The 16339-nt window shown below is 34.2% G+C and overlaps 1 protein-coding gene across 2 annotated transcripts in view; it reads left to right on the forward strand.

Annotated features, from left to right (window-relative positions):
- The window catches only part of Nox4 (NADPH oxidase 4), a 159761-nt gene that overhangs the window by 121263 nt on the left and 22159 nt on the right, over positions 1-16339 (forward strand). For both annotated transcript variants that reach the window (XM_076843892.2, XM_076843893.2), the window contains exon 13: positions 10837-10918. In XM_076843892.2, coding sequence (XP_076700007.2) covers positions 10837-10918 — 82 coding nt within the window. The remainder of the gene's footprint in view (positions 1-10836; positions 10919-16339) is intronic.

The raw sequence follows: 16339 nt of genomic DNA on the forward strand, positions 1-16339 counted from the left end.
TTGTTAAATTGTGACCTTTAGCTCCTGTTTCACTCACCAGAACATGGGAAACTTAATGTCTTCTGCCTAACTCATCTTCCCAAGTGAAGAATGTCTTTATTGTCTGTGATGGGGGGTACTGATTTTGTACTTAAGGGGGTGGGTAGAAAAATGACAAAATAGAAAAGTAAAAGAAGTTTTCATTAGAAGGAAGTTTTATTATTTTTAAAAGGACAAATATTTGAGAGAAAAGATGTTCAGAAATACAGGAGAAAAAAGAGTGAGGAGGCTGCCTTCTAATTAAGAATGCTGAGATAGACAATCAGTGGGAAGAGAAATATGGGGCATGTTAATGTTTACGGACATTTGAAACGTTCTCTTTCCTCACTCCTACTCATTTTTCCAATGTATTAATTGTGTTTTTTTAAATACTATAAAATCAGAATTGTTTTATCATTTTGGATAAATGGCTAATCATCTGGACATTAAAACAGGGGTGAGGCTGTTTGGATCCTCATGTATTCATTGTATCCTAGTTACTGGTTTTGTTCATGCCATTTGTCACCTGTCACATCTCTCTCTGTGTATTCAACAGCCATTTTTGGACAGTTTTCATAAAATATGTATCACTTTTGAGGTACATGTTGACACAACATCAACATGTTTGTGTATTTTTATATGTTCATTGAAATCATGCTAATGAAACCAAGAGTGGGAAATCTTCCAGGAAGGCAAATATTGACATACAATTTGTTTGGGTTATACCTTCATTAGTAACTTTCTTGAAACAAGAGAAAGAAACAATGTTGAGGTTTATTAAACTTTGTTTTTAGCATATTGGTATTGAAATTATTTATGTCACCTTATAATAAATGTACATGAGTGTTCCAGCTACTCTTTATATTCCAGGGAAGGCTGTTAAACTTCTATTTTCTATGCATTTTACACATCAACATAACTTGATGGCTTTGTATATCCTATGGTTTGCAGCCCTGGACATGCCACAACTAGCTAGTTGACCACGTGGCCTGCAGCACAATTGTCTGTTTTGCCTACCATCAGACCATAATCAGATAGTGTTACTTGTCCTGGGTTACCTGTGTCTGAGAATATTTTATTTTAATAATGAGCACCTGCACATGCAACAGAGGTGCCATTTCTGAAACATCTGGAAAAGACTGGTAAAAGGGAAATCTTTTACTGTTGACCTTTGTTCCACTTAATCACATACATATGTCTCACACAATTATATCCAAGAACATGGTAGAAGCTTTCAGGACAAAGGGAAAGTCTAATAATTCCATCTTTTGTATATTAGATAGAAACTGACACTGAGGAGTGTATGAATGTGAAATGTTTTTTTTTTTTTTTTAATGAATCAACATCTATCTGAGGAAGGTTAATGATGAAGAAGTTGAACCACCATAAAGGCTTGGTGAAGCCCAGCTAAACTGGTGGTGGCTGTAGAGCGACTATTACTCATCAAGTTGCCTGTGTAGAAGCTAAATTATCCCTGGCTTGATCAGTCACTGGCTGTGAGCTGTTTGCTGAAAGTGATTATGTTTGCACCTGAGGCAGACCAAGACAGGGCTGCAGGCTGCAGGCTGCCTGTACTTTCCACAGCTCAGCAACTAGTCCTTCTCTTTGGGGACTTTGGGGAGTACTTTTCTATTTCAAACACAATACCCCTAGCTTATTTTTTCTTATTATTTAATTTTAGAAAATAAAAGTCTGAGATGAATACTGTCCTAGGAAAAGACTCATGGCCTCTCTCCTTTTCAGAGATTTTCGCCACATTCTCCTCATTTCCCCAAACATATGTTCTTTGAGGAACTCAAGGTCAAAAGATCCCTGAACTCATCTGACGTAGTATCACTGGAGAAAAGGAATTAGAAATAGAGGTCAGAGGCCAACAGCTCAGGATTTCTGACAAGTTTTTCCCAAAAAAATGTTTCCCTCCAAAATTCCTGTTTTTCTCTTTAAGGAGAATTGGCAAATAGAAGCTGTATATACTTATGGTATACAACATGATGTTTGGCTTACATATGCATTGTGAAATGATTGCCAAAATCAAACTAATGAACATATACAATACTTCGTGTAAATAAAAGCCTGGCTCTGTGTGTGTGTGTGTGTGTGTGTGTGTGTGTACACATGTGAGATAATACTTAAGATCTCTTATCAAGCATCTTTTCTATAATAGTTGCTTTTAAGTACTGCAAACTATAAGTAAAAATTTGTCCCTTTATCATCTACACTCACTTATAATATGCCCTGCTTTATAAAGTAATCCTCAGCTTTTTTTGCAAAATGAAAGTAAAATAATATAAATATTGTGATAGAATGATTTTAAAATTTAATTTTCTAGGAGGGGGTAATGTTTCTTTCCTTGCAACGTAACTTTTGTTACTACATACTACATTACACTAGCCATTTTTTAAAAACTAATGTTAAGTATTTAATGGGCCTGTTTAATGGACTTGCTTGTGAACTTCATTTCAGTGCATTTTGAAAAAATTAAAATGGACAAATCAAGAGTGATGTATTAAGAGGAAGAGGAGAAAACTCTTACCTATTAAGTAAAATGTAAGGAACTTCTTTTCAGTTGTTTGAGGGATACCGTCAATCTTTAAGATATTTGAGTTTCTTTCCTCATCCATGATAGTGTAATATTTAAAAGTTGAAATATTTATTTTTATATTATAGAAAATTCAGAAGCAGTTAGGGAAGGAGAATCATCTGCAGGGAAGGCATAACCGGTTACCTATCTAATGGCAGGGTTGCCGTAACCTGTCTGAAGGCATCCCTCCAGCAAAAAGCTTTCGTTTGTTACAGATGAATATAACAAGGTAGCTATGATCAAGTCCTTAGATACAAAAATATGTATTTATTGAATTATTTAGTGTTCTGGCTATTGAACTCAGGAGTGCACTATCACCGAATTTCACCCCCAGCCCTTTTATTTTTCATTTTGAGACAGTGTCTTCCTAAATTGCCAAAGCTGGCCTCAAACTTGTGATCTTCCTTTCTCAACCTCTAGAGTCACTGGGATTACTATGTGTGAAACACAGTGCTGGAATAGTACTAATAGCGTGACTTTTTCCTGTTTAAATGATTATTTTCTTTTTTCCATTTAAAATATTTTTTTTTTGTTTCAAGCTAAGTTTTAATTTTGTTCTCACAGCAAGAATATGTTTGCATACACTTTGTTGTTGTTATATAAATCATTATTTCATTTGGCTTATTCTTTATATTGGTAATAATTAGGGATTGGTATTCTTCCATAAAAGGGGAGATGAAACTGGGTCATGGTGTGTGTGTGTGTGTGTGTGTGTGTGTGTATCAAAAAGTTTGGATTAGAAGAGTATTTTATATTTCTCATCTTTGTTTTTAAACAGTTAAGTATGTTATCTCACAATTAATTGTCCAGAGAATGCAAATTAATGTAACTGTGTAGTGTGGTCTGGCAGGCAGCCTCAAAATCTTTTTGTTACTTGAATGAAAGGAGGAGTGGGTAAAGGTCTACAAAAGCTTGTGTTGATTAAGATATGTCCTCTACTGGTAAAAAATCATGTTCAAATATCATCACATCATTAGTCAGCCCATCACAGTATCACATTGCAGAAAAGCCTCTGGTTCTTTTCAGTAGATTTAATAAAATTGTTCCAAGAAGCCCTGTGAAAGGACTGAACTCTAGCACTGGATACTTAAGAAGTAATTCAGGCCTGCTGAAGAAACAGATCATCTAGTTTGACATCTAACTGCAACAGAAGAAGTACCATTTTACAATTTTTGTTTTTTAACAAAGAAAAAGTCAATTTTTTTGTGGTCTTTTCCCTGGAATCAGATGAAGAATGAAATGTAATTAAATATTTGATAGACAGAAATCTGAGAGACCAAAGGAGAATTAATATATGAACCATAAAAAAATTATCAAAGAGTAATTTTTTTCATTAATATTTATTCTCTCAAAGTAAAAAAATGAGCAATCAATATGACTTCCTGAGATAAAACTAAATTTTCACATTTAGAAACTTGTGAGTATAATCACAAAAATAAAAAATTGAGAAAGGATGTAATTTCAAGGTACTATGTAAAATTTCTACTTATACATATGTGAAGGTTTCTTTTGACAATCATAGCTATTCAGGGGCTTTAGTTCTCATTCATTTCATGTTTTTCACATTATGATATTCAGATTAAAAGAGATTTCAAGTGTACTAATATTAGTTTTAGATTTTCTCACAGCTTGTGTTGCTATTATAAGTGATTTTTTAAAGATAGCTGTTTTTTACTATCTATAAAAAGTATGTTTGTTGTGCATGTTTTTAATCTTAATAATATAATATATCCAGAGATTTTTTTTCTCCAGGTTTTCAAGCAATTATCCGCAGATATTATGTAAAAAGAGACAGACTTATTGCTGGGGAAATGATTTTTTGTGGTATGATTATATGAATCAATAATTCTGATATTTGTTTGCTTTTTAATAAGTTTGGGAATCTATTCAGTAAATCTTAATTTATACTTTTAGCTCCCAAGAATATCATTCAATATACCCATTTCACTGAATAGTTTCCTATTTGATATGTGAAGTTCTTATTTGCTCTTGGGGTTTAACTTCACTCTTCAAAAACTATTTTAGAAAAGGACTAAATAAGGAAAAAATGTAAATATAAGCAACTCATTTAGTGAGTACCTCAAAAATTGAGAAATGGACTGAAAAAAGCAAGGGCCATGTATCATCAGAATTTATGAGTCACCTCATTGAAATGAATATTAGTTTATAGATTAAAGTATCAACATGTCAGTCCATAATAATTAATTTAAAAAATATGAACCCAAATTAAAAAGTAAGTATAAGTAAAGGAGAAATGATTCTGTTCTGAATCTCTAGACTTCAGAGTAAAACCATCTCTGTTTCTTGGATATTGTTGTTTCTTCCCCAGATGTATTGTACAACAATCAGAGTGGCATAAACAAAAATCAGAGTGGAAGCCAGATAAATACTCTGATTTAAAGTTTGAACAAATATGAAGATAGAATGTATGCTCTGTTTCTCAATAATACCTTGTAACCACTATGCTGACAAATAGTTAACATACAACTACTCAGTAACTGGAAAACAGCAATTGTCATTATGTGTACATTTTTAGTATTTGGTGGAAGTTGCTCACTTTTAGATAGAGATAAATTTATTGCAAGTAGGAGCTTTGGCTTTGCAGTCCACCTTGGTTTGACTGTAAAGGCTAAAGTACAGGTTCCCTTGATTTTTCTGTTTGACACACAACCAGTTGGTCTCTTCTAAGAGTCATGACGATTTACCTTGATATTTTTCTCTGTTAATGGATGTTGGAAATTTTCCTTCAACAAATTTTTATTCAACAAATAGCATTTGAATACATATCAAATACTTTTCTGGTACGATGCTCATCTAGTAGAAGAGAGCAGTATGTAGACAAATTTATACAATGATGAAATTAGAAGACTAAGCATAGACCAGGGGTGCAGAACAGGAGCACTGATTCCAAATTTGACAGGCAGAAAGAGTAATGGAGGCATCCAGGAAACCTTCCCATAAAGATGACTCTAGAGGTAATGAATACCTGGTCCTAAAATATGGGATCAGTGTTAGAATAGAGACTAATCTATGCAATGAAGATTAAGTATGCAATGTGTTTCCAAGGTAGCACGGAGGATTCTTCCTCCCTCCTTAACTCTTTGTTTTTCCTTTCCTCTCTTCATTCCCCGTTACCTCCTTCATTATGAGCTTCATATGCACTTAATTTTCTTTCTTCAAACTTGATTCATAGTCTACTGTCATTATTTGACTCATTTAGCCCTCATTCATTCATTCATATAAAATTAATACCTATGAAACATTAACAATTATTTATACCTACCTTTTTGCTTCTCTTCTATTTTATTGCTCTACCCCTTAAAAAAGGTAAAAACTATCCTGGATTGTGTGCATCATTTCTGTCTTTAATCATTTGCTTTGTTTCATATATAGCATACCTAAATACATTTCTTAGTCAGTTTTAACTCAATAAAACAGATTTCTTTTGAGAAAAAGGAAAAAGAAGTAACCTTTATAGCTTTGTTAGTAAAGGAGAAACACAGGGGACACTTATCCCAGAGACTGTGATCTGCCCATCAGGGAAAATAGGGGGCTTTTAAAGAGGTAAGTCAAAGGCTACAGTCCAGGTGTTCTCATTCTGTAGTTGTAATTCACTTGTTAATTTGGGAGATAGTCATTTCTTAGAATTTCTGGTGCCATCCCCATATCTGAATTACTACATTCCTCTTGTGGGTGTGTGCTCAAGGACAGATAAATGCCTAGAGTGGGGGAAAAATATAATCCTATTTTCCCTGAGATTAGTGAAGAGGAGGAAAAGAGAAGAAACATGTCCACTTAAAAAGTAAAGTGTAGTGACAGATCAGCAAAGTCATAAAGTGGACCACTGTTATGTTTCCCGTTGTCAATTTCTACATTCCCATTCTATGGAAAAATAAGTGAAGACATCTCCAAGCTCTTTCCTGCTAAAAGAGAGTGGAATGGAGTAAGTGACCTGAAGTTCTTGTTTTCAGATGGGACATGGAAAGTTAAGGAGTTTTAGCATCAGGACAGTTCATAGGTCCATAAACATGGTCACGGACTGTGTTTTGGTCATATTCTCCTGCCAGGTGTTTAAGATCAAGTTGGTCAAAACTGACTTTGTTCTTATCTACTCTTAGGGTCATCTGAGTGAGATTTCTCAGAGATCATTCTTGGGAACCTGTGAGAATATTCTTGCCTCCTTTAGCCTGCCATCTGCAGGATGGGTCAGGATTTTGCTCATTAGATGTGGTCTCCTTTTGAAGCATCAGGATAATACTCTTTCCAATGACCCTCCTCTTTTCAGAATGTGTACTTGTTGGCTTCCTGTTCTCTCTTCCTCTCCATTCCCCTGATCTGTACCAGAGTTGCAAGGCCCTTAGAGGGGTTCTGTCATCCTCTGGGTTCTGGCTGACCTTAAAGGGCAAGGACCAAAATATTGGCTACTTTTTTCTTGGCCCTTTTACTTCCTTGACTTTGGTCTCCAAAGTTTTGGGTTTTAAACATACAGCAGACCAGTTTCCCCAGTCATAAAGTGGAGTAACAGGTTAAACCTTCAATATCTATAATTTTAGAGTTACTCCTTCCATTTTTGGGGGGGAATCAGTACATACATTTTACTTTCTTTTAAAACTCTTTTACAGGGTTGGGGTTGTAGCTCAGTGGTAGAGCACTTGCTTGCTACAGGTGAGGCACTGGGTTCTGTCTTTAGCACTACATAAAAAAAAAAATAAATTAATTAAAGGTTAAATTATTAAAAATTTTTACAATTTGCCCAAACCATTACTTATGTTTTAAGTTATATCCCCTGATTATTAGATCATAGTGATCTTTAAAACAACAAAAATTAACAACTTTAAATAAGCTTGATGCTTCGGAGCCATCTAACATGGAGAAGGGTGAGAGGCAGAGCCTTAGATCAAGTGAGGCTGGCCTCTTGACAAATCTTAAAGTGTTCTATTTCTAAAGCTGACCTTTGCCCATTTTTTTAAAATATCATTCTACAACATTCTGATGTATTTTCCTGAGTATATCTGAATATCAATTAACTTAATACATTGTATGTGAAAAATGAATCAAAGGTTAAGAGTTTTTCCTTTTGGTGGAGAAAGGTGGCAAACTGTTTGCATGTTCTACATTGTCAACATTTACAAATCAGACTCTCCTTAATTCCTTCCCCCAAACATTTAAACTCCCATCTCAGTGTAAAGAGTAGCACAAAAAAAATTTATATATAACTTCTTGACAACAGGTTACATTTATCTAGTTACAAAACATTAAGAGACATAAATACCAACCAAACCTATTATTTCTGTATAAATCTGAAGGACACTATTGCTACAGACAATTTAGTTTGGAGGACACCAACTTGGTAATGCACTCTCCTAAGCTTTACATTTTAAAAGGCTTGTTTACTTGAAGAACATGAATATATCTAATATACAAAGAAGTCAGCAATGGTTAGAAGTACAATTCTACAGTTGTATTAACTAAGTTTAACTTTTAAAGTAATATTTAGAATTCATAGTGTATAGTAACAATAATCTCAAGTTGCATGGGTTAGATATACTATCAAAAATCAAAAGAATCTACTTAAATCTCTTAGACATTTAGGAAACAGTGTTAATGGTCAGAAATAGACTTAGTCAAAGCAAGCAAATATAAGACAGGTCTTCAAATGGCAGTGTGCCCCTTGTATGTCAGATACAATGGATAAAAGTGAGCATTTATTGGTTACTTTGCTGATAAACCTACATTAAGTTTCATTTATAAACTTTTACATAACACTTAGACAAGTGTTCTCAAATGTATACATATCTCTAGCCACATATATTTAGGGTGTAAACTATATTGTAATAACCTAAAATAACAGCTGTTTATTTAACCACTTACAAAGTAATAATTTAAAAGATTTTAAAACAGCAGCCGGGGTTGTGGCTCAGTGATAGAGTGCTTGCCTAGTATGCATGAGGCACTGGGTTCAATCCCTGGCACCACATAAAAAAATAAATAAAGTTATTGTGTTCATCTACATCTAAAAAATATTTTTAAGAACAAATACAAAGCATAATTCCTTTAAGATTTGCTTTTCCTAAGTAATAAAACCTGATGAAAGAAAATTGTCTTGATAAGAACAAATCAGTGTTTCAGACTTAGCTTCATATTAGTAAATTAAAACTCAAATAACTGACTGTGCTAATTATACCCAATTTAATCATATACACAAACTTTTTGAGATTTACCTTCCACAAACCTTCTACAACATACTTTGACATTCTAAAACTTTTTCCATCCTTAGTTTTGTCCTCTTTTTAATCTTGGACTTAAAACTTTACCATGTTTCTTTAATCTTCTAATTTTCTACACTAAAATATATTACCATACATAAAACTTTCTTCTATCTCTTTTGTAGTTTCAAACCATTTCTTAAATTAATATTCTGAAACAATTCATATGAAAGTTATCTGTGCATTTAATTCACACAACAAAGTTCATCACAGGAGAGATTGAATAATCCTTTTTCTTCAGGTTTGCATTCAAAAGGTTGGATATTTTTGAGCCTGGCCTGTCTTTCTTATCATTATCACAATGCTATCAAGTTTCAGTGAGATCCCCACTGTCAATTATACCTAGAGGCTCCTTTCAGACCTTTTTCTTACAGTAGGCATATTTATAGTCAATATATACATATATATTTATTTCATATATATATGAAATAAATAAACAATGAGAGTAGTTACTAAACCTAAGGCCAAAAGACAGACAACAACCAAAAACAGACCAGAAGGGAATAAAAATTCCTAGGTTCTTGATTCCCTCTTAACCATGATTCCTACACTGGCACATCACAGGTGTCTCCACAAAGAGGGATCCAGTGTTCCCATGAAGAGGCACCAGTGTATGGAATTAAGAGTCTCAGCATACACACCAAGGGAATTATCAAGTGGCCAAGGGGGTCATGACTTTACTGTTTTGTTTCCTTTTTCTCAAAGTGGACCTAGATGTAGCAGTGTGAATCATTCAGGAAGAGAAGAAGGGAGTTCCCTGATGCAAAAGGAGCTTAAGCAGTTGCTGGGACATTTCTCAATCCATTTCTTTACTCACAGGAGCCTTGGGGCTCCCCCCAACCCCGCATTTGCTCCAAAGAAACTTATCCACCTAAATCTCTAGCAGTCGGCTCTCAACAAGTTCTCCAGCCACCTTGCATTCTCAGCATGGAAATGGGGATCCTTGGAGAATCACTAGCGTCCAAAAGAACTAGAGTATGACTGCTCCTGTGTCCTCTGGGTTGCCAATTTGTTACTGAAAGCTCAGTCCTTGTCCCCAATGTCAATCCAATAATGAGGTTTTAAGCAAAAGAAAAAAAAAAAACTAAAAATGATATTTGATATTTTTCGCACTTGCTATTATATTAGTATGATTCACTATGTTTTTATTTGTAAACATTCAGTTTCACTTCAAGTTGTATTCCTTTGTATGAGTATAGCACAAATTGTCCATTCCTGTTTCAATGGGCAATTGAGTCATTTCCATTTTTGTTGTCTTGAACAGTGCTGTTATAAATGTCTTCTTACTTGTTGCCAAAGACATATGTGAAAGTTTGTACAGTATATATACCTTGGAATGTAACTATTGGGCCAAAATGTATGGAAAAGTTAAACTTAAAAGATAATGCTGAATTGTTTTGCAAACATTTACAATTTGCACTCCTACTATTAATGTTTGAAAGCTTATTTAATCCCCATTCTAACCCTTGGTCTTATGAGACTAATTTCTGACAATGGAATGCCATGTAATGTGAAAGCTACCTAATGGTGTGTGATTTTAATTCACATTGCCAAGGTTAGTAGTAATGAGATTGTGCATCTCTTTGTGTGTTTATTGACTATATGTGTTTTCTCTAACCTTTCAATTATAAGACTTTATTAGTCTATACTAATGAATACTTTCTATTTTTGTATTTGCAGGGACTGCATTATTCTAATCACTGGATGTGTATATACATATATAGTGCACTATAGACTGCACTAATCTAATCACTATATATATATATATATATATATATATATATATATATATATATATAGTTATTGAAGAGAAATTAACATAACCTTTAGTATATAAAATGATGGGTAAAATTCAAATAAAAGACATACAATCAAAATATCTTAATAAAACAATAGAAAGTAATCTTATTTTGAAATTATTTTTGATACTTTTATTTCTTCATAGCTTGATATTTATTTTTCTTTTGACAGAAAGATTTCGAGATTTACTACTGCCTCCATCAAGTCAAGACTCTGAGATTGTGCCCTTCATTCAGTCTAGAAATTATCCCAAGTAAGAACCAGAGTTTGCTGGGCATGGAGAAGGGAATGGCCACTGGGAGACATTTGGGCAGGCAAAGACAAAATGTAAATTTTTGCAGTATTTTGAAAAATCCTGGGTAATCTCACTTAACCTACAAGGGCATCTTCTGCACTTCAGTGTCTTAAGACCCTCATAGGTGGTTTAGAGAAGAAACAGCTGCTTCCAAGGGCAACCCAGCTGTGACAGGGAAATTTCTGCCAAGTGTAGGCATTAAGCTCTCTGCATCAGTATCTGGTCTTGCTTCCTTTTTGCTTGATACTGTGTCAATGGGACAGACATTTTGGGGGTGATCCCACATCTGTTTTCCTATTTTCTGTCCTTTAAATGTGAGAATTCATTCATATTGTAACAATTGTTTTTCAAAATAATTATGTTAGATGTGATTTTAATAATTCCTACATATTTCTCTTGACCATCTTTATTACTGGGGCAAATGAAATCTTCCGACCCTTCTTATCTGGGACAGATCTTTTCATCTCTCATATGCTACAAGTGTACTTATTGGTTGAAGGAATATGACTTCATCCTCCTGAAAGATAAGGAAGTGCCAGGCCTTTTATTACACATCCTCTTTCCTAGAGGCTGATGGATGCTGGAATCTTGATCCTTCCTGTGGAATCTTGGAACACCTTCTGTGAGTTTCTGCTTCTCTTTACTAGCTAGTATGCAACAAACTAAAGAATGATGACACTTATATATGAAATATTAAAGGAGGTCACCAAATTAAAGAATCAGTTTGCGATATAAATCCCCTCTCAAACTAATCACTATAGTGCATGACTCATTCCTTGACTCAACTTTATTTTCTGAGGGAAAGTTTCCTCAACTATTTAGCTTTGATAACACAATTCTAGTAACAAAAATAAATATAGGATCTTAATTGTCTTGCTTATGCATCTTTTCAAACACTAATCCAAGCTTAATCTTTTGCTGTAAACCTCTAATTCCCTTATAGTACACAGGGACATGCACATGCATGAATATCCTTGCATATATTGTTCTTCAGGTATAGATTGACGGAAGTATGAATGTGCCTGAAGTGATCACATGTGACTATCAGTATTTTTACATATGGCTCCTGTTTGCAGAAGCTGATGATGTGGTAATGCCTACTCTTCTCCCTCCTAGGCTCACTGCCTGTCATCTTTGCTTGAAGAGGAAGTCACAATGGTTTCTCTGATGATAATCTATTTGGTGCTGTTTGTCTTCGTTTCCTTAACTGTACTGGCCTGCATGTATCCTTCTTGTCTTAGATTACTTTGCTGATAAAGTCTTAGTCAGGTGGAACTTCTATAACAAGTCACCATAGATTGAGTATCTTAAACAACAGGAATTTATTTCTCACAGTTCTGGAGGCTAGAAGTGTAAGCTCAAAGTGTTGACAGATCAGGTGGCTAGAGGGGGTGCTCTTCTTGGTTTGCAGATGGCTGTCTTCAGGGTATCCTTACACATTAATTCCATTCTAATGTCCTATTTATCTTCCAAATGTTTCATTTTCATATACCATCACATTAGGGCTTCAGACTATGAATTTTAAGGAGACACATATTTTCAGTCCGTAGCAAATAATTATGCTTTAATTAGTATCAGATAACTGTGTAGCAATGCTTCTTCAGTGCATATCTTTTGGGGACAGATATTTGTTTTGGCACATGTAAATTAAAAGAACAAAAGTCATCAACTGATATCATACACACTATCTCATGGCAAGGAAGAGCATAGACTCTATGATAGATTGCAGTAGCATCTGGCTGGTCCCAGGGCAACGTACTGCCTTTGTGTTTCAGTTATAACTATATGGAATGGTGTTGAAGAAAACATCTAACACTCAGGGGTGTTATGAAGAATCAATGAATAAATATAAAATACTTAGAACCAAGCTTGGCATGTAGCAAATTCTCCATTTTAGTTGCTAGTGCCATTTATTATTCACTAAAGTTTTATACATTGAATAAACTAGATTTGCATGTTTCTATACACCTTGGGAAAATAGGTTATCCATTGATTTGAAGGAAGTTCTATCTCAGGATAATTTTGTCAGACTTCTCTGGTTAATATGTGGGGAAGAACTAGTATTGGATATTTTTAAATTATCCCTAGAGGTTAACATGAGGCACTGTTTTGCTAACCACTTACCATTTTTATGAACTTCATTTTTCTGAAAGCATATCAATTAAAAGTTTCTGAATCTGCATGATATTTATATGAATGATTCTGGATTAAATACAGTTTACTTAAATTATAGAACATTAAGTGTTTTCATCTTTCCACTCAGTGTCTAGTTTGATAGTAGAATTTTAGGAGGTATAAGTAAGACAAAAAATATTAGAATTCTGTCTCTCTGTGCTTTGGCAAGGGTGTATTGAATTGTCCAGGGAAGAGTGAGGGAGCAAAGAGTCCAGGCATGTAAGGGATGTTGAGTAAAAGAGGAGAGAGTTGTGGTAAGGGCCAAAGGGATAAGTATGCATGGCCAGAGATTTGTGTATATCTAGACCTGATTAGTGATTATCTGTGGGTTTAAATGCTCTTATTGTTTCAATTATGTTCTCTCTAAAATATACTCTGTTTTTTTTTTTCATTATTGCAGATAACTGAAAGTCAATGAATTTTTTAAATGTGACAAAAAACTTTCTGGAAAATCAAAAATTTAGTCAGACAATTAGAATTTGTTTCTTTCATTCATGACATAATATCCCTATTTACATTGAGATTTCCCCCTCACTTTTCTGGTTGTTTTACTGATTCATTAGATAAAGATTCTATTATAAAGAATAGAATCAACTAATATATAGTTTAGGCAGTTGTTTGCCACATGCTATGTAATGTCAGAGAGTTAATTTTTTAGAGTAAAACCTCAATATAGACTCACAGCTCACTAGTGAATGTAGGCTGTGGTAATTTGGATTCGGAGTAGGATTTCTAAGTAGTCAACATAGTACCTCTATAATCCTTAGAATCTTGTTATCAAGAGAAATATAACAAATAATGAAATATTGAAAAGTGTACCTTTTATTAGTTGAAAAATGCTAAAGAAAAGCAAAAGTGAAGTTCCTGAAATGTGTGTGTGTGTGTGTGTGTGTGAGAGAGAGAGAGAGAGAGAGAGAGAGAGAGAGAGACAGAGAGAGAGAGAGAGACAGAGAGAGCCAGAGACAGACAGACAGACAGTGAGAGAGAGAAAGTTTAAGGGAAGACCATTTAAAAAGTACTACCTGCAGTGGTTATGAGAAACATTGTACTAAAATATAATAGTGTGCATTTATCATGTTTTTACTTACATGAGCTCTCAATGACCTATTTCCAAAGCCTGGGACATCTCTCTCTCATCAGGATGTAATGGTAGATAGGAATTGCTCTGTGAAAATTCTCAAGAGCATGAATGTCAGAAGGAGACAGATGTGTAGAAGAAAAAAAAAAGAATGTGTACTTAATACAAAATGCATGTTGATGATTTATAGATTGGGAGAAAGAGATGAGAAAGTAACAAGTTTTGCTGCTTATTCTTAGTGGATTTAGATTTATAATCTATTTAGAAAAGAGGATGGTTATAAAATATTCTTATAAATGCAGCATGGATCTGTAAAGTGGTTAAGGATATTGTCTGTAATTTTATCCACAAATGACATGCAACACTTTTGGCAAGTAAGCCATTAAAACATGACCCAATAGTTCTGGAAGGTTTAATCAAAGAATGTAAAAAAATACCACTGTGAAAATACAGGAATAAAATATTCCTACTTTGTTCTTATAATGATCACGTTCTCTGAACTGCCTAATATCAGAACTGTTTTGAGAGGAATATTATTTATTATAAAATTCAAAGCTGTTCTTTGATTCAGTTTGTTGCCAAAAAACAGCTTTGATTGTTTGGACAATAAAAATAGTGTCCCAGCCCAATCTCATTTTCAATTGGCCGCTTCCAAATGCCTTCAACTGGTAATGTTGGGTAATATCCTTAAACTGGACAGATGCTGATGACCTTTCCAGATTTCATTTGTTCTCCAAATTATCTTCCTTTTCCTTCCCTAACAAAATTTTAAATCCCACTTCTATAAACCCTCATGGTCTCTTCAGTAATTTGTGTTAAATAATCATCTTTTTTACTTAGTTTTTTAAATGGCTTTTAAAAGTTATATATGACAATAAGATTCATTTTGACATAAAAACATGAAATATAATTTATTATCATTCCATTCCCAGTATACATAACTTTAACGCACTTTTACTTAGCTAAGTTACTCTCATTTATAATAATAAAGAAATAACAATGATACATACTGAATATAGTACATGCCAGGAATTGTGATATGTGCATTATTTCACTTAATTGTTATCACCCTACTATGAGTTAGGTAGAGTTATTTTCCCAGTTTTACAGATTAGAGGGCTGAGATTCAAGTAAGTAAATACCTTACCCAAAGTACAGCTGGTTCTTAAACCCAGATCTGCTTGCCCCCAGATCATATTTACTTCTGTGTGCTACCCCATTCATTCATGCACCCATCCTTCCATTCATTCACTCATCAAATATTTGTTGATAAGTTACCATTTTCCAGAATTAGTCACAGTTATTCAGGACACAAAAGTGATTAGGGCATAATATGTGGCTTTGAAGCACTTAGAGTCCAGTGGGGAAAAACAGAGAAGTTCAGTTGGTAAATTACTACTATAATTTAGACCTACTGATAGAGAAATGCACTATAATCTATTAGAAGAGAACAGAAATTCTCCACCTAATTTATATTAAATTTTATTTTCTCCTTGAGTTAAATTGACCAAATCATGAGGGTATTTTTAAAAGACAAAACTAAGAGCATGTGAGATCAGGGAAGTGCATGGGCCATTGAGGGATTGCCTCTAACTGCCTGATGATAGCATATGTGTGTTTATACACATATGTACATATACATACACGCACACACACTCAAGGGGTGAAATCGTAAAGAGAAATGTAGACAGAGGCCAGTTCGTGAAGGTCCTAGGCTGCAATTTAAAGTAAATTCAGATTTTGTTGCAAAGATTAGGGAGAACCTTGAAAGGATTTTAAGCAAAGGGGAAATGTAATTAGATCTACATTTTCATAGATTTATCACAGAACCACAGAGGAACCCAAGGCACCACAGGGGGCCAGTATATTCACTAGCTGGCAATTTTATTCATATAGAAAGTAATAAAAGATGCATGCTCTCATAATACTAAAATGGACAATCAGATTGGTGTCTTAGGATGTCAGGAGGCATAATTAACAGAATGTCAGAAAGGAGCCCTTTTTAGTGTGTACCTGCCCTTGTGAGATGGGGTTATTTGGCTAGTATCCACAAGCACAGTTACTCATAAAGGTCTGCATAATAGAGTTTTTTTTTTTAAGTTTCATCCTTTATTAAAAGATTACTG

Source organism: Callospermophilus lateralis, chromosome 2, assembly GCF_048772815.1.
Source record: "Callospermophilus lateralis isolate mCalLat2 chromosome 2, mCalLat2.hap1, whole genome shotgun sequence".
NCBI lineage: Eukaryota > Metazoa > Chordata > Mammalia > Rodentia > Sciuridae > Callospermophilus > Callospermophilus lateralis.